Source organism: Schistocerca nitens, chromosome 4 (genome assembly GCF_023898315.1).
Source record: "Schistocerca nitens isolate TAMUIC-IGC-003100 chromosome 4, iqSchNite1.1, whole genome shotgun sequence".
NCBI lineage: Eukaryota > Metazoa > Arthropoda > Insecta > Orthoptera > Acrididae > Schistocerca > Schistocerca nitens.
In genome coordinates, this window is record NC_064617.1 from 867,650,944 (window position 1) to 867,678,143 (window position 27,200).

The 27,200-nt window shown below is 42.8% G+C and overlaps 1 protein-coding gene across 1 annotated transcript in view; it reads right to left on the reverse strand.

Moving 5' to 3' along the window:
- LOC126251946 (corticotropin-releasing factor receptor 1-like) overlaps positions 1-25,065 on the reverse strand; it is a 418,931-nt gene extending 393,866 nt beyond the window's left edge. The window contains exon 1 of the mRNA XM_049952707.1: positions 24,979-25,065. Coding sequence (XP_049808664.1) covers positions 24,979-24,999 — 21 coding nt within the window. The 5' untranslated portion in view covers positions 25,000-25,065. The remainder of the gene's footprint in view (positions 1-24,978) is intronic.
- Between the last annotated feature and the right edge of the window lie 2,135 nt (positions 25,066-27,200).

Consider the following 27,200-nt stretch of genomic DNA (forward strand, 5'->3'; position numbering starts at 1 on the left):
TTCCAATCAAAAACAGTTTTTTCAATAACCAGTAATTTTGTGTTTGGTTTGAAAATAGAATTACATACAGATATGACGACACTGCAGAAGTCAAGACACTTACAGCTGAACAGTACTTTTTGTGAAATAAATTAATAAACTTGAGTACCATTCGTTGAACATCCTCTGTATTTTTCTTAGACTCAATTGCTAAACATGAGAGAAAGGAATGCCTTATATTTGTTTCACTGTGTAACTCAAAATATCACTTTCTAAGAATTCTATGCGTTAAAATTATGTTATCTTAATTTTTAAGACGAATGAACTACTTGTCCTTCTTCCCCATCATGCAGTGTTTTCTCAGCTTCATAAGGTTGGATTAAATGAAGCTGTTTCTAAAAGACTTCGGTTACTATGTGGTACAGTAATAAATTTCCACCTTACATGAATGAAGATTGGCATATATTCTGTTTTTCTGTGTTAGAAATATTGATAAATTAAGTGCTTGTATTATTACCATTAGCTTTTTTAATCTAAGGAATCTCTCTAACTTTTTGGCAATAGGCCGGGAATTGTAAAGTTTCAGTCACCAGAAACCACTTCTCTTGACAATTTACCAGAACAGGAAGCTGCTTTTATCCTCTGACACAAATCATATAGTTTATTGTAGATCATAAAGAAGTTAATGCATTTCTATGAAACAGGTTAAACGAAGGCTGTTTGGCTGGTGATCAGTTATCTTTTGAGGCAGGGTACTTGAAATGAATATAGTGTATATTCACCAGAAGTGAACAGCAAGATTATTGTGTAAAGCAGATAACCATAAAATGGGCAGAATGCTTTTTAACTCCTTGGAATTTTGCAGTCACTTTCCAATACATGTACTCCTTAATAGTTCTCGTTACGACAAAGATAAGCAAGCTTCAGATGAAATGGGATATACACAATCACATTCCAAATACCTCATGTACTCTTTGCCTTTTTGTCCAGGGTTCAGAGTGGAGTTATTGATTCTGCTACGAAGACACGATATCCAGTGAGCTCTCATTTAATATACAGCAAGAAATTGAGAATTCCTATCAACTCAAACAAAAAGTTCGCTCAATTAGGCACTGCATCTAAAACGTATCCGAGCATCTGGATTCAAGGATTAAAAATTTCTAGTAGGTAAGAGTGTTCAGTGTAAATCTTTGTCAAGTAGTCATGTATTGTAAGCAGCAGTCATCATTTACAGATGGAAGACTATTTGTTTGATAACACGTGTGTAGTGGAGAAAATACACTGATCAGTCGTGACATTATGACCACCCAACTACTATCGATATAAACCCGTCCACGCAATAGCAGCGTCACTTGGCGAAGAATGGCTGCTAGTCAGACACATGCACGGTGCTTGTAGTATCAGTGAGCGTGCTGTCCGTGTTTAGAATGGGGAAGGCGCGCGATCTATCTGAGTTCCGCCTAAAATACACTCCTGGAAATGGAAAAAAGAACACATTGACACCGGTGTGTCAGACCCACCATACTTGCTCCGGACACTGCGAGAGGGCTGTACAAGCAATGATCACACGCACGGCACAGCGGACACACCAGGAACCGCGGTGTTGGCCGTCGAATGGCGCTAGCTGCGCAGCATTTGTGCACCGCCGCCGTCAGTGTCAGCCAGTTTGCCGTGGCATACGGAGCTCCATCGCAGTCTTTAACACTGGTAGCATGCCGCGACAGCGTGGACGTGAACCGTATGTGCAGTTGACGGACTTTGAGCGAGGGCGTATAGTGGGCATGCGGGAGGCCGGGTGGACGTACCGCCGAATTGCTCAACACGTGGGGCGTGAGGTCTCCACAGTACATCGATGTTGTCGCCAGTGGTCGGCGGAAGGTGCACGTGCCCGTCGACCTGGGACCGGACCGCAGCGACGCACGGATGCACGCCAAGACCGTAGGATCCTACGCAGTGCCGTAGGGGACCGCACCGCGACTTCCCAGCAAATTAGGGACACTGTTGCTCCTGGGGTATCGGCGAGGACCATTCGCAACCGTCTCCATGAAGCTGGGCTACGGTCCCGCACACCGTTAGGCCGTCTTCCGCTCACGCCCCAACATCGTGCAGCCCGCCTCCAGTGGTGTCGCGACAGGCGTGAATGGAGGGACGAATGGAGACGTGTCGTCTTCAGCGATGAGAGTCGCTTCTGCCTTGGTGCCAATGATGGTCGTATGCGTGTTTGGCGCCGTGCAGGTGAGCGCCACAATCAGGACTGCATACGACCGAGGCACACAGGGCCAACACCCGGCATCATGGAGTGGGGAGCGATCTCCTACACTGGCCGTACACCACTGGTGATCGTCGAGGGGACACTGAATAGTGCACGGTACATCCAAACCGTCATCGAACCCATCGTTCTACCATTCCTAGACCGGCAAGGGAACTTGCTGTTCCAACAGGACAATGCACGTCCGCATGTATCCCGTGCCACCCAACGTGCTCTAGAAGGTGTAAGTCAACTACCCTGGCCAGCAAGATCTCCGGATCTGTCCCCCATTGAGCATGTTTGGGACTGGATGAAGCGTCGTCTCACGCGGTCTGTACGTCCTGCACGAACGCTGGTCCAACTGAGGCGCCAGATGGAAATGGCATGACAAGCCGTTCCACAGGACTACATCCCGCATCTCTACGATCGTCTCCATGGGAGAATAGCAGCCTGCATTGCTGCGAAAGGTGGATATACACTTACTAGTGCCGACATTGTGCATGCTCTGTTGCCTGTGTCTATGTGCCTGTGGTTCTGTCAGTGTGATCATGTGATGTATCTGACCCCAGGAATGTGTCAATAAAGTTTCCCCTTCCTGGGACAATGAATTCACGGTGTTCTTATTTCAATTTCCAGGAGTGTAGATTTCGGAAACGTTGCACTTGTCGGGTGTTCAACGAGTGCTGTGGTGAGTGTTTTCAACACGTGGCGAAACCAGGGTGAAACCTCGTCCAGACGTCGTGGGGCTGGGCGGCCGCCTCTCATTACAGATTTCGGACGTCGCAGGCTAGGCAGACTGGTAAAACAGGATAGGCACCGAACTGTGGCGGAACTAACATCAGACTTCAATGTTGGGCAGAGTACAAGTGCGTCTGAACACACAGTGCACCGAACACTCTTAACGAAGGGTCTTCGCAGCCGATGACCCATGCATGTTCCAATGTTAACATCACGACATCGGCAACTGTGAATGAACTGGCCACGTGACCATCGGCACTGGACGTTGGAGCAATGGCTGATGAACGCCTTCTTCATCAAGCCGATGGGAGGGTGCGAATCCGTCGCCTTCCAGGGGGCGGCTCCTTGATACCTATACTGCAGGACGGAGACAAGGTGGTGGTGGCTCCATTATGCTCTGGGGAACATTCATGTGGGTATCCATTGGTCCAGTGGACTTTGTACAAGACACCACGAAGTAGCAAGTGTATTGTACACTGGTTGCAGACCTTCATGACGATGTTTCCCGACGGTAGTGGCATTTTTTAACAAGATAATGCACCATGTCACAAAGCCAGCAGTGTGATTGAGTGGTTTTAGGAATGCGGTGGCGAGTTCCAGTTGATGTGCTGGCCATCCAGATCTCCAGATCTGAACCCGATCGAACACACCTGGAATGTGATTGAACGGGGCGTCAGAGCTCATCGCCCTCTCCCGGATATTTACGAGAATTAGGTGACTTGTGTGTGCAGATGTAGTGCCAGCGCGTTCCAGCGACTTACCAACGCATCATTGCTTCCATGCCACGACGCGTCACCGCTGTTATCCGTGCCAAAGGTGGACATGCCGGCTATTAGGTAGGTGGTCATTATGTTATGGCTGATTAGTGTATTAAGAAGCTACCAGTTGGAGATAAACAGCAACTAAATGTGTAGGCAGCATCTTGGTTTCAAAGTAGCAATTTTCTTTTCTTTAATTTCTTAATAATAAATTTAGCTGATTTAGGCTAAGCAATGCTGTGGTCGGTAGATTAATGTTAATATGATGTAAGGTCTAATATTTGATTGTCTTTCGTTCATGTAAATCTTGAGTCTTTCTACATCCCTGAAGGTTCTCCTTACTGATGAGTTTAGCCTCAGATCAGATTTTGTGCTTTTTACTTGAGAAAGAAGTAGTTACCTCCATAGACTACATGCTCCGAGGAGTATTGATTACCGCCATACGGATTAGGCAAACTGACAAAAATCTCAGTAGTGAAAGTGTACTATTTCACAATTCTTGCTGAGATACATCGGAGAGTTATAAATTTAGGATGCATGTTGGTCTTAAGACCTAAAACCATGTGAAAGACTAGAGGTTTTAAGAGAACAAGAGTTTTCACTATAATCTAAGTTTTTTCATATTTTTTCAGTATTTGTACTGCATTAAGCAAGTCATAAAATATAAACGCTTATTTTGTGTAAACCTGACATTATAGATATAAACAGATTTCATTTGTTCTCGAAGATAAGAAAAGTAATACTGCCTGCCACAGTGATGTGATTTTTTTTCACCAGACGCGTTTCTCTTTATTGAGGTAAAGCATCATCAGTGGTCTGTAATTAACTTATTTACATTTTGATTTGTACGTACGGTGATTTACTGTTGATTTCTCGCTTACATCAGGAAATGCCGTCTGCTAGCACATCGTTGTTTTTCTGTGTTAGACACTGATAATTTTTGGTCTAATTTTCAGATGTTCTGCAGCGCTATGCATTTCTTATGTTTTTCACAACACACTTTTATGCACACCACTGTATTCTGTTTGTTTTTATACTTCAAGTATGAGTTGTTGTTTTTATTTTGTAGTGTTGCCAACATAACCTCTCCACTACTTTGTCTTTGACCTACAACATTTTTATTTTTTAATTAGCTTATTGTATGTGTCTAATTCTATTTAATTATGTTTCTGTGTATTTATGTACTGTGTAATATTAGAGAAGGAATAGCGATGGGAGGATTTTTTTAGGGGAGGCGGAAACCTTGATGAGTGGACATAAGTATATAGCAGGGGAATGGAGTGTGAGTTAGAGGAGAAGGTGAGGAGTGTGGGAAGTGAAATGAAACTGTGAGTGGGAGTGGAAGTGGGAAGTGGTGAAGGATGGAAAAGGCTCTTTTCTTTCTCATCTAATTTCATCAATTATTCTATATATAGAATCTGGTTTCCAATATTTATTTACTCATTGAGCAACTGTTAATTTTGTGTTAATGCTTTTTGCGTGTGGAAATTTTCTTGGAAAGGGAGGAGGTGTCTATCTTTACTGATTTATATAAAATTCATATCGTTTTCAATATTGCTTGGTCTATGGTTTTCTTGCTTTAGATGATCTGCAAATGTTGAATGATTTGTACCGTATTTAAATGATCTGATTTGTTCTTCATATCTTGTGTCGAATGTCCAGCCAGTCATTCCGATGTATATATTCTCACACTCTCTGCAACTGAGCTGATAGATACCACATTGTTGGTATCTGTCTATTTTTGATTTCAGTTTTGGGATGTGCTTTTGTACGGAATTGTATGTTTTGTAAGCAATGTTTATGCCTTGTTTTTTGAATTGTTTCCTATTCTATGTGTGAATTTGTTGTGGTATGTCATTATATGCCATTTTTTGTTGTAGTGCAAGTTGTACAAGTTAGTGTGGTTTGAATAGTTTTTTCGTTATTTGTCATTTTTTTGTTTAGTTTGTTTACCATAGTGTCTTTGTGTCCATTTTAATGCTATTTGTTTTATAATGGCTAACTCTTTCTGGTAATTACAAGTGTTTAGGGGGATCCTGTTCAGCCTATTTAACACGCATCTGATTAAATGCGATGATATGCTTTTTGAGCAGCGTTTATCAAAAAAGAATGAACATAAAACTCGAAGCAGCATTTGCTACATAGAAATAAAACTGTACAGTAAGCTGTATAACGTGATTAAACATATTACTAAAACTAACTTACTTAACATGGCAGTTAAAAGTACCTATTCAGCAGTACATTCTATATAGTGAAGGCACAAAATGGAAAACAGAGGTCACCGCTGTGGTCCTGGCGTTATTTGGTATATATATATATATATCAGCCAATTCAATCATTAGATGATGTGGCCTCTTCGAGTTGTGGATTGAGGTAGGCTTTCAGAAGTCTTCTCCAAGTGGGACGGTCTTGTGCAGTTCTCTGCCAGGTGTTACCAGCGAACTTCTTGATGTCTTTGTCCCATCTGTCTGGTGGTCTTCCTCTAGGCCTCCGGTGCTCTCTCGGACTCCACTCCAGTACTAGCTTCGTCCATCTGTTGTCTTTTCTTCTTGCAACGTGGCCAGCCCACTGCCATTTCAAGGAACCTACTCTCTCTAAGATGTCATTAACCTTCGTCACAGACCGGATGTCATCTGCCCTTTTCCTGTCCTTTCTTGTATAGCCCAGCATTGATCTCTCCATGGTTCTCTGTGCTGTCCTAAGTTTCCCTTTTGTGAATGAGTTCAGTGTCCATGTCTCGCAGCCATACGTCATCACAGGAAGAATGCATTGATCAAATACTGCTTTCTTCAGATTTACTGGCATTTTTGATCTGAATACTTTTGAATTCTTCCCAAATGCTTGCCAGCCAAGCTTGATGCGTCGATAGATTTCTGGCCTTATGTCTCCCTTCATATTTATAATCTGGCCAAGGTAGACATATTCACTGACCTCTTCTAGTAGACTGTCCTTGACTTTCACATCTCCAGCTGGGACCCATTTGTTGTATATTACTTTTGTTTTGGAAAGGTTCATGTTCAAGCCAACCAGCTGACATTCCGATGCAAGATCTGTAACTAAGTTTTGGAGCTCTGCGAAGTCTTTGGCCAGTAAGCCAATATAATCAGCAAATCTCAAGTTGGTAAGCCTTCTTCCATTAATTCTAATTCCCTTACCTTCCCAGCTCAGCTTTGACATAGCCATTTCCAATACATATTTATATATAATGTGTGTGTGTGTGCGTGCGTATCTTATCAAATAACTTATTTGCAAAAACAGTATTCCACACTAAGCATAAACCGGAAGAGATAGCAATGTTTTAAACAAACAGGCCATGTATTCCGGAGGGTGGATGCACAAGGCCTCATCTGTCATTCTAATTAATTTAGGTTTCCCGTGGTTTGTCTAAATTACTTCCGGCGAATAGACTACTGGGATGGTTTCCATCATGAGACCGCGGCCGACTACCTGTTCTATCCTTGTGAGACTAGACCTGGAAGAATGTAAATTACTTCTTTTCTTGTTGCTGTTTTCCGCTTGTAGCACCAATAAATGTACAATATCGTTGTAAAATGACCTACACATTATTTGCACACTTTCTTCTTCTACAGTGAAACTCTGTAGACCCATTAAATTTGTCATACGCAGTGGGTATCTGGACAAGAAAGAGGCTTGAAGATCCTTCACCCTGCCACTTGGTTCAGCACGATTATCGCTTCGTGGCACAAGTTCTGCACCCATGACGCACGCCTGTTATTCGACAGGCAGTTAAACGGCGGTTTCGGCGCTGACAGTAACCAGCTGCCGTCTGACAGTGATGGCATACTACACTCCTGGAAATTGAAATAAGAACACCGTGAATTCATTGTCCCAGGAAGGGGAAACTTTATTGACACATTCCTGGGGTCAGATACATCACATGATCACACTGACAGAACCACAGGCACACAGACACAGGCAACAGAGCATGCACAATGTCGGCACTAGTACAGTGTATATCCACCTTTCGCAGCAATGCAGGCTGCTATTCTCTCATGGAGACGATCGTAGAGATGCTGGATGTAGTCCTGTGGAACGGCTTGCCATGCCATTTCCACCTGGCGCCTCAGTTGGACCAGCGTTCGTGCTGGACGTGCAGACCGCGTGAGACGACGCTTCATCCAGTCCCAAACATGCTCAATGGGGGACAGATCCGGAGATCTTGCTGGCCAGGGTAGTTGACTTACACCTTCTAGAGCACGTTGGGTGGCACGGGATACATGCGGACGTGCATTGTCCTGTTGGAACAGCAAGTTCCCTTGCCGGTCTAGGAATGGTAGAACGATGGGTTCGATGACGGTTTGGATGTACCGTGCACTATTCAGTGTCCCCTCGACGATCACCAGTGGTGTACGGCCAGTGTAGGAGATCGCTCCCCACACCATGATGCCGGGTGTTGGCCCTGTGTGCCTCGGTCGTATGCAGTCCTGATTGTGGCGCTCACCTGCACGGCGCCAAACACGCATACGACCATCATTGGCACCAAGGCCGAAGCGACTCTCATCGCTGAAGACGACACGTCTCCATTCGTCCCTCCATTCACGCCTGTCGCGACACCACTGGAGGCGGACTGCACGATGTTGGGGCGTGAGCGGAAGACGGCCTAACGGTGTGCGGGACCGTAGCCCAGTTTCATGGAGACGGTTGCGAAAGGTCCTCGCCGATACCCCAGGAGCAACAGTGTCCCTAATTTGCTGGGAAGTGGCGGTGCGGTCCCCTACGGCACTGCGTAGGATCCTACGGTCTTGGCGTGCATCTGTGCGTCGCTGCGGTCCGGTCCCAGGTCGACGGGCACGTGCACCTTCCGCCGACCACTGGCGACAACATCGATGTACTGTGGAGACCTCACGCCCCACGTGTTGAGCAATTCGGCGGTACGTCCACCCGGCCTCCCGCATGCCTACTATACGCCCTCGCTCAAAGTCCGTCAACTGCACATACGGTTCACGTCCACGCTGTCGCGGCATGCTACCAGTGTTAAAGACTGCGATGGAGCTCCGTATGCCACGTCAAACTGGCTGCACTGACGGCGGCGGTGCACAAATGTTGCGCAGCTAGCGCCATTCGACGGCCAACACCGCGGTTCCTGGTGTGTCCGCTGTGCCGTGCGTGTGATCATTGCTTGTACAGCCCTCTCGCAGTGTCCGGAGCAAGTATGGTGGGTCTGACACACCGGTGTTAATGTGTTCTTTTTTCCATTTCCAGGAGTGTATTTACAGTTCCCGCTACTCAGCGTGGCTCGGAAGCTGGAGCGGCTAAGCTGTCGTGTTTTCGCGGTTATCGCCGTTTTACCACGGCGTACAGTGGCGGGCCATGTATAATGACAGCGGCGTTGGCAGCGAGCGTGCAATGGAGACTGAAGGATAATTGGGTATAACCCTAGGCAGTCTAACGGCAGTTTTAACTTCCAAAATACACACACACGATTCACCGGATAGGATCAGCAGCAACATAAGGTGCTGTAAGAGGGCGATCAGTTTGGTTTTACGAAAGGTAAAGGCACCACAGGGGCAATTCTTACGTTGCGGTTGATAATGGAAGTAACACTAAAGAAAAATAAAGACACGTTCATTGGATTTGTCGACCTGGAAAAAGCCTTCGACAATGTAAAATGGCGCAAGATGTTCGAAATTCTGAGAAAAATAGGGGTAAGCTATAGGGAGAGACGGATAATATAAAATATGCACAACAGCCAAGAGGGAATAATAAGAGTGGACGACCCAAAACGAAGTGCTCGGATTAAAAAGGGTGTAAGACAGGGATGTAGTCTTTCGCCCCACTGTTCAGTCTGTAAATCGAAGAAGCAATTATGGAAATAAAAGAAAGCTTCAGGAGTAGAATTAAAACTCAAGGTGTAGGGTGTCAATGATAAGATTCGCTGATGACATAGCTATCCTGAGTGAAAGTGAAGAAGAATAACATGTTCTGATGAATGGAATGAAAAATCTAATGAGTACAGAATATGGACTGAGAGTAAATCAAAGAAAGACGAAAGTAATGAGAAGTAGCAGAAATGAGAATAGCAAGAAACTTAACACCGGGATTGATGGTCACGAAGTAGATGAAGTTAAGGAATTCTGCCACCTGGGCAGCAAAATAGCCATTGACGGAACGAGCAAAGAGGACACCAAAAGAAGGCTAGCACTGGAAAAAAGGCCATTCCTGGCCAAGAGAACTCTACTAGTATCAAACATAGACCTTAATTTGAGGAAGAAATTTCTGAGAATGTACGACTGGAGCGCAGCATTGTATGATAGTGAAACATACACTGTGGGAAAACCGCAACAGGAAAGAATCGAATCATTTGAGATGTGATGCTACAGACGAATGTTAAATATTGGGTGGATTCATAAGGTAAGGAATGAAGAGGTTTTGCACAGAATCGGAGAGGAAAGGAGTGTGTGGAAAACACTGACAAGAAGAAGGGACAGGATGATAGGACATCTGCTAAGTCAGAAGACTGAAGACCAAAAAGAAAAGAAAAATCAGGCGGTTCGCTGACGAAGCTGTGGTCTACAAGGAAATATTGCTGTTGGTCGATCGTGCGTAAATACAGGAAAAACTGCACGAAATTTCCATTCGGTGTAAAGAATGATAGCTCTCTTTGAATGATGATTAATACAAGATAATGGCGGTAACTGAGGCATACAACAGCATCGTATCAGATTACGAGATGAGCCGTGAGATCTGGAGTGAGTCAAATCATTCGAGAATTTAGGAACTAAGAAGCGGTACGACAATAAACGAACACGTTAAATCAGTGGTAGGGAAGATAGAAGAACTGGATTCACTGGAGGAATTCTGGGAGAGTGCGGTGCATTTGTAAATTAAATAGCATTCGAGATGCTAATGCTGCCAATTTCAGAGTGATGCTCCAGCGTTGAGAAGGCTCAACAAGGACACGAGATGCGCTGCTTTTACGGCAAAAGGTCGGTACAGGCCATACGAAAGTACGGCAGACATGCTCGAGGGAGTTGGATGAGAATATTTGGAAGAATGGTGACACTGTTATTTCGATACACTGTTGGGTGATTAGGAGAATTGGGTATTCGAAGGCGACTGTGCGAATTTTCTAATGTCACCATCGTATGCCTTGCGCAGGTGAGGTAGAACTTAGTCCTTTGTCGTCCAATATATTTGTAAAGTCTCACGATATTTAGGAACTACCCTGCAGTTAATGACTGACTGCCACTCCTAAAATATTTTAGAACCGTCCTGTCAGAAGTCCTCACATTGCAGTGTGATGCCGACCGGTGTTAATCGAGCAGCGGTCACGTACCAAATAGTTTTATCTTGTGACTTCGGTTTTACATACCTGATGGGAAAGAATGACCATGAGAGCAGTTCTTTTTATAAAACATTTTTGTTTATTTATAGATGCAATCACATTCTTATGACACAGTCATAACCGGTTTCGGCCATACAATGACCATCATCAGATTCTAAAACAATGCAAAAGAAAATTTATATTAAAACCGAAAAATAAGTGCAATATTTATCCAGGTTTATTAATAATCTAACTGAATTTGCGCGAAATACATTTAGTTCATACCTAAAGGCGGCATACACTGAACACAGGTTCATGCGTTGTCAAACTAGCTATAAAATATGAAACACCGGTATTATATAGATGTAAAAATTTTGTTAGATTTTGAAACTTCCTGACAGATTAAAACTGTGTGTCGGACCGAGACTCGAACTTGGGACCTTTGCCTTTCGCGGGCAAGTGCTCTACCAACTGAGCTACCCAATCACGACTCACGCCCCGTCCTCACAGCTTTACTTCCTCCAGTACCTCGTCTTCTAACTTCCCAACTTTACAGGAGTTTGGAAGGTAGGAGACGATACTCAATGAGTACAGCTTTTTCAGCTGATGAATGTGAATACCAAAGGGAGGACTGAAACTTCCTGGCAGATTGAAACTGTGTGCCGGTCCGAGACTCGAACTTGGGACCTTTGCCTTTCACGGGCAAGTGCTCTACCAACTGAGATACCCAAGCACGAGTCACGCCCCGTCCTCATAGCTTTACTTCTGCCAGTACCTCGTCACCCTCTTTGCACTAGCTGAGGGCGTTCTCTAAAAGATAGTCTTTATTTTTCAAAAGCCTAAAATATGAGAAATTTAGTATTAAGATTTAGGTCAAGTGTATATAAAATTTAAAATTACAGAACAGATCGTTAAAGCAGTGAAATAACATTTCAGAACAAGGAGAAAACATTGCTATAGAAAACATTGTAGAGTGTATTTCTGACGCCCGATGGCGTTATATTTGTGGCTATTAGCTGTTTATGCCGTTGTCCATTGATACGGCACGGACGACCCGGGCAGGACGACGAGTGTGTGCTCTGCTGCAGGTGGATGGCATCTGACGCTGCGGCGCGCACTAGCCAGTGCAATACTCGACCGCCGGAAGGCTCCAGCCTCAGCTGAAGCACGTACGTAGTAAAAACGATTCGCTCAGCTGAACAGATCGTCGTAAATGTTGAAGTATGCGCCTGTTGCAAATTCATTCTGTTCATTGAGGAGTTTGTCAGGTTCTCTGCGTCTCGTAACAAAAATCTCCAGTTGTTCTAAAATGTCTAATCGTTTACTTTTTGTAACTTCATCTAGAATTTGAAGCTGTTCGTCGATGTTACCAATATTATTGGTTAAATATTGCTCTTATTTTTAGGTTTTAATATAAATTTTCTTTTGTATTGTTTTAGAATCTGAAGATGGTCATTGTATGGCCGAAACCGGTTATGACTGTGTCATAAGAATTTGATTGCGTCTATAAATAAATTTTTACAAAATAATCAATCACGCACTCTATTGACAGAATGTCGTTGTTTTTTATTTTTGTGACAATGATTTTATATCAACTTCATGTATCGTTATATCAAAATAGTTTATAAATGTTAAGCTACATTCAGAGCCGATGATGGCCCATTTAGCGTGTTGAAACCGGTTATCCAGCAAACAGTATTTAAGCGATCTTGGCTTTTGAATTATTTCTACAAAAGAGTTCAAAATGGCTCTGAGCACTATGGGACTTAACATCTATGGTCATCAGTCCCCTAGAACTTAGAACTACTTAAACCTAACTAACCTAAGGACATCACACAACACTCAGTCATCACGAGGCAGAGAAAATCCCTCACCCCGCAGGGAATCGAATCCGGGAACCCGGGCGTGGGAATACAAAAGATTGATTACCCCACTACACACTGTGTGTTCACTGCTTTTTCATTTTTATTTCTTTATTCTTTTATTATGTACGGCATTCAAAATCATTTGAATAGTTCAGTGATGCCTTAGAAAAGTTTCGAAAAAATATCCAAGAAGCGTGCTAAAGTTGAAAGCTGAGTATAAACACCGCCAAGTGGTGGTCTTAAGCTAGACTCCATCGTTGCATCAAAGCTTTCAACCTTTTACCGGTTTCCTAAAGCTGTTCATTCAAGACTTTCATGCTGACGTGTACCAGCGGTGGCTCGCGCTAGATCTTCCCATCGGGTGGCGTGTACCACCTGTGGCTCACGTTCGACTCTACAAGTTATGCTACCATCAACACAATATCGTATGATGTATTACATATCAGCCAGGCGCAATAAACAGCTGTTCATACACCTGATGAGCCAAAACATTATTATCACCAGCTTAATAGCTTGTTCGTCCGCCTTTGGAACGGAATACATCTTCTGGGTATCGAGGATCCGACACTTTGCTGCTAGGTTTGTGGAGAGATGTACCATTAGATGTCAACGCACAGCTCACGTAATTCGCGTAAATAACGGGCCGCTGATTTGCATATGTGATAACGGCGCCCGATAGCTACCCAAGTGGGTTCCGTGGATTAGCACCAAGGCCTATTTGCTCGCCCAGACATCAACGTGAGTTCACTGTAACCCTTCTCGAACCACAGTGGCACGGTTCTGCCTCCGAGACACAGATTGATATACTACTGAAAGGGCCGGCCGGGGTGGCCGAGCAGTTCTAGTCGCTACAGTCTGGAACCGCGTGACCTCTACGGTCGCAGGTTCGAATCCTGCCTCGGGCATGGATGTGTGTGATGTCCTTAGGTTGGTTAGGTTTAAGTAGTTCTAAGTTCTAGCGGACTGATGACGTCAGATGTTAAGTCCCATAGTCCTCAGAGCCATTTGAACCATTTTGAACTACTGAAAGGTGACATAGGCTGTCGGAGAAGACATCAAGCATGAAGGGATGCAGGTGGTTTGCAGCTTTCAGCGTGTCTTCGATTGCTTCCACAGCTCCCATGCAAACGCAGGATAATGTCTCAGATAACATACTGCTCCCACCAATCTGCGTCCGTGGCGTGCTGCGTGTTTCGAGCTGCCACTCACTTCGATGAGGGCGAGACGACCACCGACCAAGTGTAGCAAAACTGAGATTCATCCGAAGGTCCGACACGCTTCCATTGATCGACGGTCGAATCCCGATGGTGCCGTGCCTACTGCAATCGTAGTTGACGACGTCGTTGGGTCAACAAGCGAGCACGTAGGGGTGGTCTGCTGTGGAGCTCACTGCTTAACAAGGTACGATGAGCGGTGTGCTCCGAAACACTTGTGCGTGCATCAGCATAGTGCTTTTTCGGTACAAATGCCACAGACCACCATCTATCCTACTTTTCAGAGCAGACGAGCCTCCGAACCCCGCGTTCTGTGAAGAGTCGTGGACGTCCAACCATTTAGCTCCTAGTGGTAGTTTCACTGTCCTACCTCTTTCAGTAGATGCTGATGACAGTAGCATATGAACATTCGACCAACTTCGCCACTTTCTAGATACTCTTTCACTGGCTCTGCGTAATAATAATGTGCCCCTTGTCAAAGTCGCTTATTTCAGCGGATTTTCCCATTTTCAGCCCCGACCGTGTCTGCTCCGGTTACATACTTTCGTTACGGCGTCACGTGCCCGCCAAGCCACAAGGCGGCATCCACTGTCGCGGTGGGAACTGGTCATAGCGTTGTGGCTAATCGATGTGATTTTTGTGGGCCATCAAAGAGAGATCTTTCTGAATAAATGAGATATCTCATTATTTGTGGTTAATTTAGAGTAAAATTGCGATATCTCGGTGTTTTAAAAGAATGGATGCACACCATTTTCAAAATATAACGTCAGTATATTAAAATAGTGGTCTAGGACGTTAACGACCGCTACTGCACAGTGAGAAACAGGAAAAGCAGCGCCGTCAGACGAACGAAACCACGAATATGCGCACCGCCCGAAAGCGAGAAACACAATTCCGGGTGCCCGCGAGAACGTGTTACACATTTGAAACAGATCCATAGTGGCGATATGCTAGAAGTTATCATAAAGTTCGAGTTACAACGACCTGTGTGACAGTGTATCTTTGTCGTATGAGGAAGATCCCAGAGGAAATACGTTTAACCTCACCAGCGTGGGCCCGCCTTCTTGCTGCATACAGCAACCGTGCCTGGATGGGAGACCCATTACGCAGCGTATACATAGCGACAGCCTATTTCGGTTGTCTTTCCTTTCAAGTTTAGCGCATTTCTCCGATATTTTTTCGAAAAGTTTCAGCATAAACAGTAACAAGAGTTACATCTCTGTACTCATCTTTGTTTGTTTAGCTTAGACAACATAATATCTGCAATTAAACTGATATGATTGGTTATTAAGCTCATATAAAGTTTACGTTACCCACAACCCAAACACCATGCACGCAACACGTAGAAATAAAGAATTAAAAGACACACAAATAATGTACCGATTATGCCCTGTGAAATGCTCATACAACTTTTAACGTATGTAATAAAAGAGTAACACAAATACTAAACAAATACACGCCTGTGCACATACATTTTTCAGGTGAATATAAAGATATATTTTGTACGCCATCTAGAATATGTCAGGCTCTTATTTCATCCGCCCTCACACCCCAGATAGCTAGGTGATGGGCTTCCTATTACAAATGAATTTACTTTCCTATTTTGTTTCATTTCTCCTACTTAACTGCAAGAACCTGGTTATTTTAGAAAATTTTTTCGAACTGATAATATCTCATTAAGTTATAATATGCCATAGCCTCTTTTCTATCTCCATAAAATTCTATCTTACACACATAAATCGCTAATTTTAAGATTTTCCGTTTCTTAGTTACTCTTAAGTCTAAAATTATTTAAAGCTGCAAAATTGCTAAACCTCATCAAAAATAATAATAATCAAATAAGTTTAACATTGTGAAAATACGACCTGTCGTAATAATCAGCTCATCTGTAAATGGCAGCAAATACAATAAATAAAAATAAAACTCTTCTTTTCAAGCTCTTTCCTATGCCGTTAAATAAGTACAGCGTTGCATGTTTAAAAAAAAACGGTACCAGACTCAATACCTTGGTTGTTGGAAGAGTTTGGTGGACTAAACGCGCGCAAAAAAAAAATTACATATCCATCTCGTACTATCGCAGGGCGAGCGTCTCGTTTCGGTATCTTGAACTCGTCACGAAAGAAAAGGTGTCTAGCTTTTAGGTTACGACCTTGCCGCAGTTGTGAAACCGGTTCCCGTCAGATCACCGAAGTTAAGCGTTGGCGGGCTTGGTTAGCACTTAGATGGGAGACCGTGTGGCTCTGTCGAGCGCCATTGGCAAGCGGGGTGCGCTCATACCCTGTGAGGCCAACTGAGGAGCTGCTTGACTTAGAAGTATCGGCTCCGGTCACGAAAACTAGTAACGGCCAGAAGAGCGATGTGCTGACCACATGCCCCCTCCAGATGTTCATTCAGCAAACCTATTGGCTGAGGTTGATACGGCGGTCGGTCGGTGCCGTTGGGTCTTCCAAGGCCTTTTTGGACGGAGAGAGTTTGGGTTTAAGGTGATTCATTCTGTCTAGTAAAACTGAGAAATACCGTCCGTCAGGCGGGTAATTCGCAAACTTTTGCTATGTATGACGAACAGACTCAAGCATAGTCCTGGATTTACTAAAACGTTTTCAAAACATTGAATTCCCCTCAAAACTCTACTATTTCTTGTCTGGTCATTTTCGAGATAAGAAACACATTTCCTCGACGTATTTTATGAAGCAAGGGTAAACTACTGTATGTTACTACTCCTAATGCTGACACATTCGTCGGAAGAGGTTCCGCAACTGTTGGCTTTTAAAATTCGACGTTTATTTTCTCGTCTCAGTCGCATATTTATTTTTATGACGTGAAAAGCTGAAATCCTCAGGTTTATATGGAACTACATTTCAGAATACTGTTATCTTATGTGTAGTTCCAAACAGATAAGACGGGTTGCTTACGCAACTACACAGATCTGAAGATGATCCAGGGAGATCATATTGCATAAAATGTGCAACTGAGACTGAAAAATAAACGGATAAGTTCTAAAGTAAACTATATTATATTTGGCGCTTATTCTACTTTCTTTCAGAGTGCGACAGACTATGACGACGCATAAGGAACAACATTTTGTGATAAATGTCAGCACCTGATACCTGTCTACAAACTTTTAGCAGCCCCTTTCGCTCTATTGGCGGCAGCGAGTAATACCAATGCTGCACGAAACACCAATGGTGCAGGGAATGACAATTGAATCTCAATGTAGAAAAGTGTAATGTGCTGCGAATACATAGAAAGAAAGATCCCTTATCATTTAGCTACAATATAGCAGGTCAACAACTGGAAGCAATTAATTCCATAAATTATGTAGGAGTACGGGTTTGGGGTGATTTATAAAGGAATGATCATATAAAGCTGATCGTCGGTAAAGCAGATGCTAGACAGATTCATTGGAAGAATCCTAAGGAAATACAGTCTGAAAACAAAGAAAGTAGGTTACAGTACACTTGTTCGCCCACTGGTTGAATATTGCTCACCAGCGTGGGATCCGTACCAGATAGGGTTGATAGAAGAGATAGAGAAGATCCAACGGAGAGCAGCGCGCTTCGTTACAGGATCATTTAGTAATCGCGAAAGCGTTACACAGATGACAGATAAACTCCACTGGAAGACTCTGCAGGAGAGACGCTCAGTAGCTCGGTACGGGCTTTCGTTGAAGTTTCGAGAACATGCCTACACCGAGGAGTCAAGCAGTATATTGCTCCCTCCGACGTATATCTCGCGAAGAGTCCATGAGGATAAAATCAGAAAGATTAGAGCCCACACAGAGGCATACCGACAATCTTTCTTTCCACGGACAATACGAGACTGGAATAAAAGGGAGAACCGATAGAGGTACTCAAAGTACCCTCCGCCACACACCGTCAGGTGGCTTGCGGATTATGGATGTAGATGTAGAAAGCTTTGCGGAGACGACCTGATGCGCAAACATCTATACTACCGCCCATAGCTCACTAAGACTGGTCAGCGGTGCGTCCGAGATGGACACACCTCACTCCATGCCGTCCCAGATGTACTCGGTAGTGTTGAGGTACGGTCTCAGGAGAGGCCAGGCAAGGACGCTCGTGTATAGTGTGGTTACAATTAAACTTTCGCTACTTGAGAGAACCCCCAGGAAAAACGAGTGTTCGTACGTCAACGAAGCTTTGTGGAGACGTTTGTTAGGACATGCGAAAGAGAAATAACGAATTAACAGTTGAAAGAAACACATTTTAATTTTCATATAAGGGGGTCACACTTGTTAATTGCCTGCCATGTTTACTTTCCAGGTTGCAAACTTTGCATCAGTGTGACGACCATCTGCATCCACATGCGCCTGGAACCGCACTAGACACCATTTCACAATCTGTAGCAGCATTTTTCGAACGGTGCACCATGGAATATTCAGCTGTCGTGACACAGTTCGTGCAGTGCTTCAACACCGCACGTTGCGCTCAGCATTCTCAACCATGGTAACAGTGACTTCTTCAATAATTTGTGTTACTATTGGCCGTTGGCCTCTCCCAGACTCAGTTCACAAATAGCCAGCCAATTCCAACATTCGAAACATGTTCTTCAACCCCAGTGTGGAAAGAGGATCTCTCCTTACTCTTTAATGTGGCTGGAGCACTACTGCTGTTTTAATAAAACAGCTTTACGAGTAAAGCCCTGCTCACCTTGTCCGGACCCGTGTTGACTGCCTGAAACTGTGATGCACACTGATGCTTGTGTTTCACCCTACTGGAGCATGGGGGCTAGTGAACATGTCTCCGGGACCGCACATATCGGCTAACAGCACTGGAAATCGTAACACTTCACAAAATTTGCGCTAAAAAGTTAATTCTAATGTGAAAAACAAAAGAAAAGTATATCAAAATGTATCCTATTGTAACTACTATATAATGCATTTATTCCATGTATAAAAAGAAACATGAACTACAGGCCACTGAAGATCTTTTACAAATAAAAGAAGTGAAGCTCGATGGTAAGAAACAAACTGCCCTTCACTTAGTTGGGGTCCTCATGTAGCTCGGAAATATCGTTTTCCTGAAAGAACTGTAGAGTTTTTGCAACATATTCTTGTTTACTAGCAATGACAATGGTATTATCCTTATCAGCCTTCGTTACCAAAGCGTCTTTTCCTACAAGCTTGGTATTTATGGTGTTAATTAGTTTTTATCAGAATTAACAATATTACGAGAATTGGTTAGGTTTTTGCTCACAATATTACAAACATCATGTGCTACTCTAGTCTGACGGAAACTGTCCATTTTTACGCTGTCTAGGCCTGATTTTAAATCAACAAAAAACTTTTCAACTACATTTTGTCTGGATACCTGAGGCATGACATTATACTTAAATCTTTCTCTAGTAGCAACATCTCCGCTTTTGTAAAGTTAATGCCAGTCTTATTTAAAACTCTGTCATAGAATATACTATCACGTTTTTAAAACTAGTTGGTTTACGTGATTTTACAGGTAGAAGGCATTGCATTTTGCTTACTTTCTTTTCATGTCTAATGAGCTATAGACAGGACATTCTCATGAGGACCCCACGCCAACTTTGCAGAAAAAAGTCAGAACTGCTATTAACGATGCCAAAAATCTTCTTAAACCTTTCCATAAAAAGCAATTAATCAACATGAATCCGCAGCCGCCTAAGTTACGAACTCACTTTAAAATCCATAACAAACACCACCCGATCCGCCCAATTTCCAATAGTATGAATAGTGCTTACCACGGCTTAACCAAATTATTTGAAGATATATTGGAAAAATCGTTGGTTTTCCATAGCAATTATTCTGTTTCCAATAGTTAAGATTTAGTTAATAAAATTAAAGACGTTCACTCTGACAGAGATAGGAAATTAATTTCCTTTGACATTAAAAATATTTACACAAATGTGCCGGTACAATTGACATAGTAGAAAATAACTTACGTTCTATCAAAAAAGATTTACCTGATGAACAAATCACCGACTTCACGAACTTACTTCGTCTTGTAGTAAAATACAATTATTTTGAATTTAATGGAAAACTATATCAGCAATTAAATGGCCTTGCAATGGGGAACGCCTTAGCAGGACTCCCTGCAGATGTCTTAATTTTTTAGAAGTAAAATTTTTCAGTATTTTTTCAGCATCAACTGTAAGCATTCTTTCATATGCTAAGTACGTCGATGACATTTTTATCATATACAAAAAGCCGAATAAAGGTGTTGATAAACTTTTTAATATGTTCAACGAGTTTCAAAAATGGTTCAAATGGCTCTGAGCACTATGCGACTTAACTTCTGAGGTCATCAGTCGCCTAGAACTTAGAACTAATTAAACCTAACTAACCTAAGGACATCACATACATCCATGCCCGAGGCAGGATTCGAACCTGCGACCGTAGCGGTCGCTCGGCTCCAGAATGTAGCGCCTAGAACCGCACGGCCACTACGGCCGGCTAACCAGTTTCATGAAAATATTTCTTTCAGCTGTGAAAGCCAAAAAGAGTTCCGGCAATTGAATTTTTTAGATCTCACTCTTACGATAGTAGATGACAAAGTTAGCTTCAATATCTTCCGCAAAGAAACCAGTTCTGATCAAATTATTCCATTCACCTCAGTACACCCGCATTCTCATAAGACGGCCTTTTTTCATTCAGCTATTCATAGAGCCACCTCCACACCCCTTTCTTCTGAAAATCTCAAATCTGAAAGCAATCTGGTTAAAACTGTGGCTGCCAATAATGGCTATGATTCTTCTATAGTAGATACTATTTTTAGTAGGAAAACCAATAAGAGAGTCACTACCCTAGGCCTTTCTAATAACGAACCTAATGAAAAGAAAAAAATTTTCTCCATACCATTTCTGGGTCCATTTTCCTACAGAATACAGCGATCACTTCGAAAAAAATATAGCTGTAGAGTAGCCTTCTCCACTAATAATTCTTTAAAAAGTAATATCATACATAACTTGAAACCTACGCTTTCCCCTCTGCATAATTCTCGTGTCTATAAAATTACTTGCGGCAATTGTCCTGCCTATTACATAGGCCAAACTGACCAAGCTATTGCGACAAGATTTAATGAAAACCTTGTCGCCAAAAAAGAAAAGGCACCAATGTTCACAATTCAACTTTCGCTGACCATTTGTTAATCACACGGCATACTCCTAAAGATGTAAAAGACGTCCAGATCTTGCAGTCGGAGAAAAAAAAGGCTTTAGGCTTAACATGTTAGAAGAGTTAGAGATTTTTAAACACCTATCTCTGAAGGACGGTCTCATTCTGAACGAACAGTTGCAATTACGCAAAACTTCTTTCAAGGTATAGAGCCGCTAATTAAAAATGGTCTGAGTGGCGATACTTTCCTCAATGTAGTCTCTTAAACATCGTTTTCCTTTCCAGTTTTACATTTTTTATATACATTTGAACTATATTTCATTTATAAAATAAGACCGTTATGGTATGCTGTAATTTTCATGTACTGATTTCTGTTATTCAAAAAATGGTTCAAATGGCTCTGAGCACTATGGGACTTAACAGCTGATTTCTGTTAATGCCTGTAATGTTAAACTGTCTATACAGTGCCTCATTTGCTCTTGTCTGTAATTCGATCACTTATTGCTAGGTGGCACGAATCTGTTTTCATGTCCAACTCGTGGCTGCCTTGGCCTGTTAGCAGTCTAATCTGAAAGTAGCGGCGGTTTGGTGCAGTTGTTTGGCTCTAAGCGACCGCGTGTCTGCCATTGTATTTTGATGGAACATTTTATTCCAATTGACAAATATGTTATATTTTTACAGTTTAATTTTTATTCTTGTGATTATTTCATTGTGACACGAGCTGTTTTGCTCAGATGTTTTTCACCTATGGTGTAATTACATGTAAGTACACTGCTTGTACAGTATATGGAAGTAATCCTATTAATTATATTGTAATTTTTAGCCATGTCATTATATTCTCTAGGCAATCCTATATAATTTGTATTCTGATGAAGACCACCTTAGCGCTGTCGAAACCATGGTCAATTTGACAACAGTTTTATGCAGCCGAGGTGGCTATACGTACATTCTGTAATTAAGTTAACGAACGGTTGCTGGTCTTCAGCCTATAACAATGTTTAAAATTTCAACAAAATAGAAAGATATAGTCTTTATTCTGCTCAACAAAATATTTACTTTATCACGTTCTCATATCTTCTCGTACTACGCAAGCGACAAGATCAGAGAAAAATCGCTGATCTTCTTTATGTAGACAGATGTCGACTGATCCTACCGTTAGTTTCGATGCTGTTCTGGGCAGTCTAAGAACACGTTTGCTGAGACATCGTTCGCAGCTGCTCACTCTGCTACGCCGAACAAACACGCTGAAGACAAGACAAACTTCCGTAATACACAAAATTATATTTCTTTTTAAATTATTTTTTGCACCGAGTAACCTTCCATATAGTCGTTTACTGTGACTATAACTTTCGTGAACGTTCTTTCATCGAAACCTTACATCTACAGCGTTTAAGATAATGTTGACCATTATATTTCTGCATCTGTATAGGCATACTGAAGATATTCGTTTAATTGAAACTAGACATTTCAGAGTAAGTGAGTGCGGCATCTTGATTGTGGTCATTTGACGCGCCTTTGCATCATGCTTGAAATCATGAGGAGTGGATTGCAGCTCCAAAAACTCAAGGCATAATAAACATATCTACGAAGAGTATTGTAGTGCGTATTGTGTACGTGTATTGTGCATAAAATGTACAAAATGGCACTATGTAACAATATTGGCAGAAACGACATTCCATTTGCGGAGAGTCGGCAGCTGTGGCCGAGCAGTTCTAGGCGCTTCATTCCGGAACCGCGAGACTGCTACGGTCGCAGGTTCGAATTCTGCCTCGGGCATGGATGTGTTTGATATCCTTAGGTTGGTTAGGTTTAAGTAGTTCTAAGTTCTAGGGGACTGATGACCTCAGAAGTTAAGTCCCATAGTACTCAGAGCCATTTCAGAGCTTGCGCAGACGATGGTTGACTTATTTCGTATGATACAGTCATAATCGGTTGCGGCCTTCAAAGGCCATCTCCAGATGCTATGGGCCACATTTGGTGAACAAGTGTTCATGAGTTGACAATGCGTGAACACTTGTTCGTCAAATACTCCCCCTAGCGTCTGAAAATGGTCTTTGCATACCGAAACCGGTTACGATTGTATCATAAAAAGCTTTTGAAAGAAATAGTGTTTGGCTAACTTATTTTATTTCTTACTTTCAGACAACTCACTTCATGTAACATTTGACGAAGTTTTTTTTTGTCCAGTTTTGTTCAGAAATGAGGAAATATAATATATTCAAATAAGACAGCAAGGTAACTTTTTATGCACAAAATAGCTAGATGCTGAAGAGATGAACTTTTTGACATTCCATTTACGTAGACTGCACCAGCTGTTAGTGAAATACTTCACATTTCCTCAAATCACTACCTTTTTCATATTTACTAAAATTATTTTGAAGCAAATAAATCTTTTGTTTCTTTGCCAAAACCAGACCTCAACCTGATCAATTTGATAACCCATTTGTCCATTTCGCACTCTTTGTTTGGCTCTGTAAATTCAGACGCATACCAATTCTGTAATACCGGGTGATCAAAATGTCAGTATAAATTTGGACACTTAATAAACCACGGAATAAAATGAAACAGTAAATAAGAAAATAGAACCAGTCATGAGCACGATCAGGAAGAAACGCATCTCATTCTTTGGACATCTGATGAGAACTCCAGAAAACAGAATTAGTAAAAAAATAATACAAAATTTGTGGAATAGCAAGAGCGACATTAAATGGATCACAGAAATTAAGGAAGATATAAAAGAACTCCAAATTACAGTAGATGACCTAATAAACAAGACAGAGAAAACCAGAATACTGCAAGACCCGCAAACCAGACTACAAATGAAAATCAGTAAAAGGAGTACAGTAAGAGGGATCTCAGATGAAGAAAGAAAGAAAATATCTGAAAGAATGAAGAAATATTGGGCAGAAAGAAGAGCAAAACACCTTTCATGCAAGAATAGACTCTTAATTATATTACCTAAATATCATATTAAGTTACTGTTGAGCCAAATTGTATCCCTGTGTAACAACTTGTTTACAACTTTGTATTTTTGACTAGAGTGGTCCAATGAAGGCCATAAAATAAATAATAATAATAAAACCACGGAATAATGTAGATAGAGAGTTAAAAATGGACACACATGCTTGGAATGACATGGGGTTTTATTAGAACCAAAAAAAATTGCTAGACGCGTGAAAGATCTCTTGCGCGTGTCGTTTGGTGATGATCGTGTGCTCAGCCGCCACTTTCGTCATGCTTGGCCTCCCATTCCCCAGACCTCAATCCGTGCGATTATTGGCTTTGGGGTTACCTGAGGTCGCAAGTGTATCGTGATCGACCGATATCTCTAGGGATGCTGAAAGACAACATCCGACGCCAATGCCTCACCATAACTCCGGACATGCTTTACAGTGCTGTTCACAACATTATTCCTCGACTACAGCTATTGTTGAGGAATGATGGTGGACATATTGAGCATTTCGTGTAAAGAATATCTTTTCTTTTTTGCTTTGTTATGCTAATTATTGCTGTTCTGATCATATGAAGCGCTATCTGTCGGACATTTTTTGAACGTTTGTATTTTTTTGGTTCTAATAAAACCCCATGTCATTCCAAGCATGTGTGTCAATTTGTACCTCTCTGTTCACATTATTCCGTGATTTATTCAGTTTTCAAATTTATTCTGTCTTTTTGATCACCCGGTATGTAGAGACTCTTGCTTTCGATCCGCTCAAACATTTGAAGGAAAGAATGAAAGAGAGAAGGCTGGAGCAGTGAGCGCAGAGAGGCGTGACCGGCGTTGCGACTCACCGCGGTCAGCATCCGAGACATGTCCGTGTCAGCAGCGATGTCAGCGGGAGCAGCTGCTGGTGGCTACCCGTAGCTCCTGCAGTCAGGCGCCGACTGCCCGTAGTCTAACGGCGGCCCAACAGCTTGGGGAGGGAACTGAGCTGAGCAGCGCCGCGCATGCGCAGTGACGCACGCACCGCGACGCTCATATGGACGCACGGGTTGATGCTTGTAACCCGCCAACGCGCAGCGAGCTTTCATTTCGTGTAACAGCTGCGATCTTCAGGTGAGGACGTATGGTGAAATTGGTCGAAAAGTGACATTTTCCGGTTATTATCCCTTAATAATATTTGATCTCTCCTGAATAATTTGATGCACCACTTATCGATTAATTCTAATTGGAAGTGTGTTTTCATCATTTCAAAGTTAAGTGCAAGTGTAAAAAAAATCCAGGCATTCTGCACTGAGTTCCTTAAGAATCTCTCTCTCTCCGGAACTACTCAATCTAGAAGGCAGTGGCTCTCTGCTGTTTATTCCTTGGATTCATGTCAATGCTTGTATAAAGAGGCTGGGTCCAGTGTGTGAGAACTGAAACAGCTTTATTCCACATTAATTTTGTGAAGACTATAAATGGCAAAGGAAGACTTACATACAAAACACTGGTGAGCTCCAGCAATATTATCGAATGGCAATAAGAAACAATACAGATGACCTGCAAGGGATGAAAAAGAGCAGTGTGGGCTACATTCTTCTACGAATTATCCACTGATGATACACTACTGGCCATTAAAATTGCTACACCAAGAAGAAATGCAGATGATAAACGGGTATTCATTGGACATATATATTATACTACAACTGCCATGTGATTACATTTTCACGCAATTTGGGTGCATATATCCTGAAAAATCAGTACCCAGAACAACCACCTCTGGCCGTAATAACGGCCTTGATACGCCTGGACATTGAGTCAAACAGAGCTTGGATGGTGCGTACAGATACAGCTGCCCATGCAGCTTCAACACGATACCACAGTTCAACAACAGTAGTGACTGGCGTATTGTGACGAGCCAGTTGCTCGGCCACCATTCACCAGACGTTTTCAATTGGTGAGAGGTCTGGAGAATGTGCTGGCCAGGGCAGCAGTCTAACATTTTCTGTATCCAGAAAGGCCCGTACAGAGGACCTGCAACATGCGGTCGTGCATTATCCTGCCGAAATGTAGGGTTTCGCAGGGATCTAATGAAGGGTAGAGCCACGGGTCGTAACACATCTGAAATGTAACGTCCACTGTTCAAAGCGCCGTCAGTGCGAACAAGAGGTGACCGAGACGTGTAACCAATGGCACCCCATACCATCACGCCTAGTGATACGCCAGTATGGTGATGACGAATACACGCTCCCAATGTGCGTTCACCGCGATGTCGCCAAACACGGATGCGACCACCATGATACTGTAAACAGAACCCGGATTCATCCGAAAAAATGACGTTTAGTCATTCGTGCACCCAGGTTCGTCGTTGAGTACACCATCGCAGGCGCTCCTGTCTGTGATGCAGCGTCAAGGGTAACCGCAGCCATGGTCTCCGAGCTGATAGCCCGTGCTGTTGCAAACGTCGTCGAACTGTTCGTGCAGATATTTGTTGTCTTAGTAACGTCCCCATCGATCTCAGAGATCGAGACGTGGCTGCACGATCTGTTACAGCCATGCGGATAAGATGTCTGTCACATCGACTGCTAGTGATACGAGGCCTTTTGGATCCAGAACGGTGTTCTGTATTACCATCCTGAACCCACCGATTCCATATTCTGCTAACAGTCATTGGATCTCGACCAACGCGAGCAGCAATGCCACGATACGCCGATCAACTGCTGTTTTTGTATGAGAAATCGGTTGGAAACCTCCTCATGTCAGCACGTTGTAGGTGTCACCACTGGCGTCAACCTTGTGTGAATGCTCTGAAAAGCTAATCATTTGCATATCACAGCATCTTCTTCCTGTCTTTTAAATTTCGCTTCTGTAGCACGTCATGTTCGTGGTGTAGCAATTTTAACAGCCAGTAGTGTACATCTATACTTGCATTCGCCCACCTGGTGCTGATTTATGGTGCGAGTAGTGCATAGCTTAGGCAGAGGGTGCTAACGAACAATTTACACACAAAAGTACCGTGCCATTTACAGTGATGGAAGCTGTTCAAAAAAATGGTTCAAATGGCTCTGAGCACTATGGGACTCAACATCTT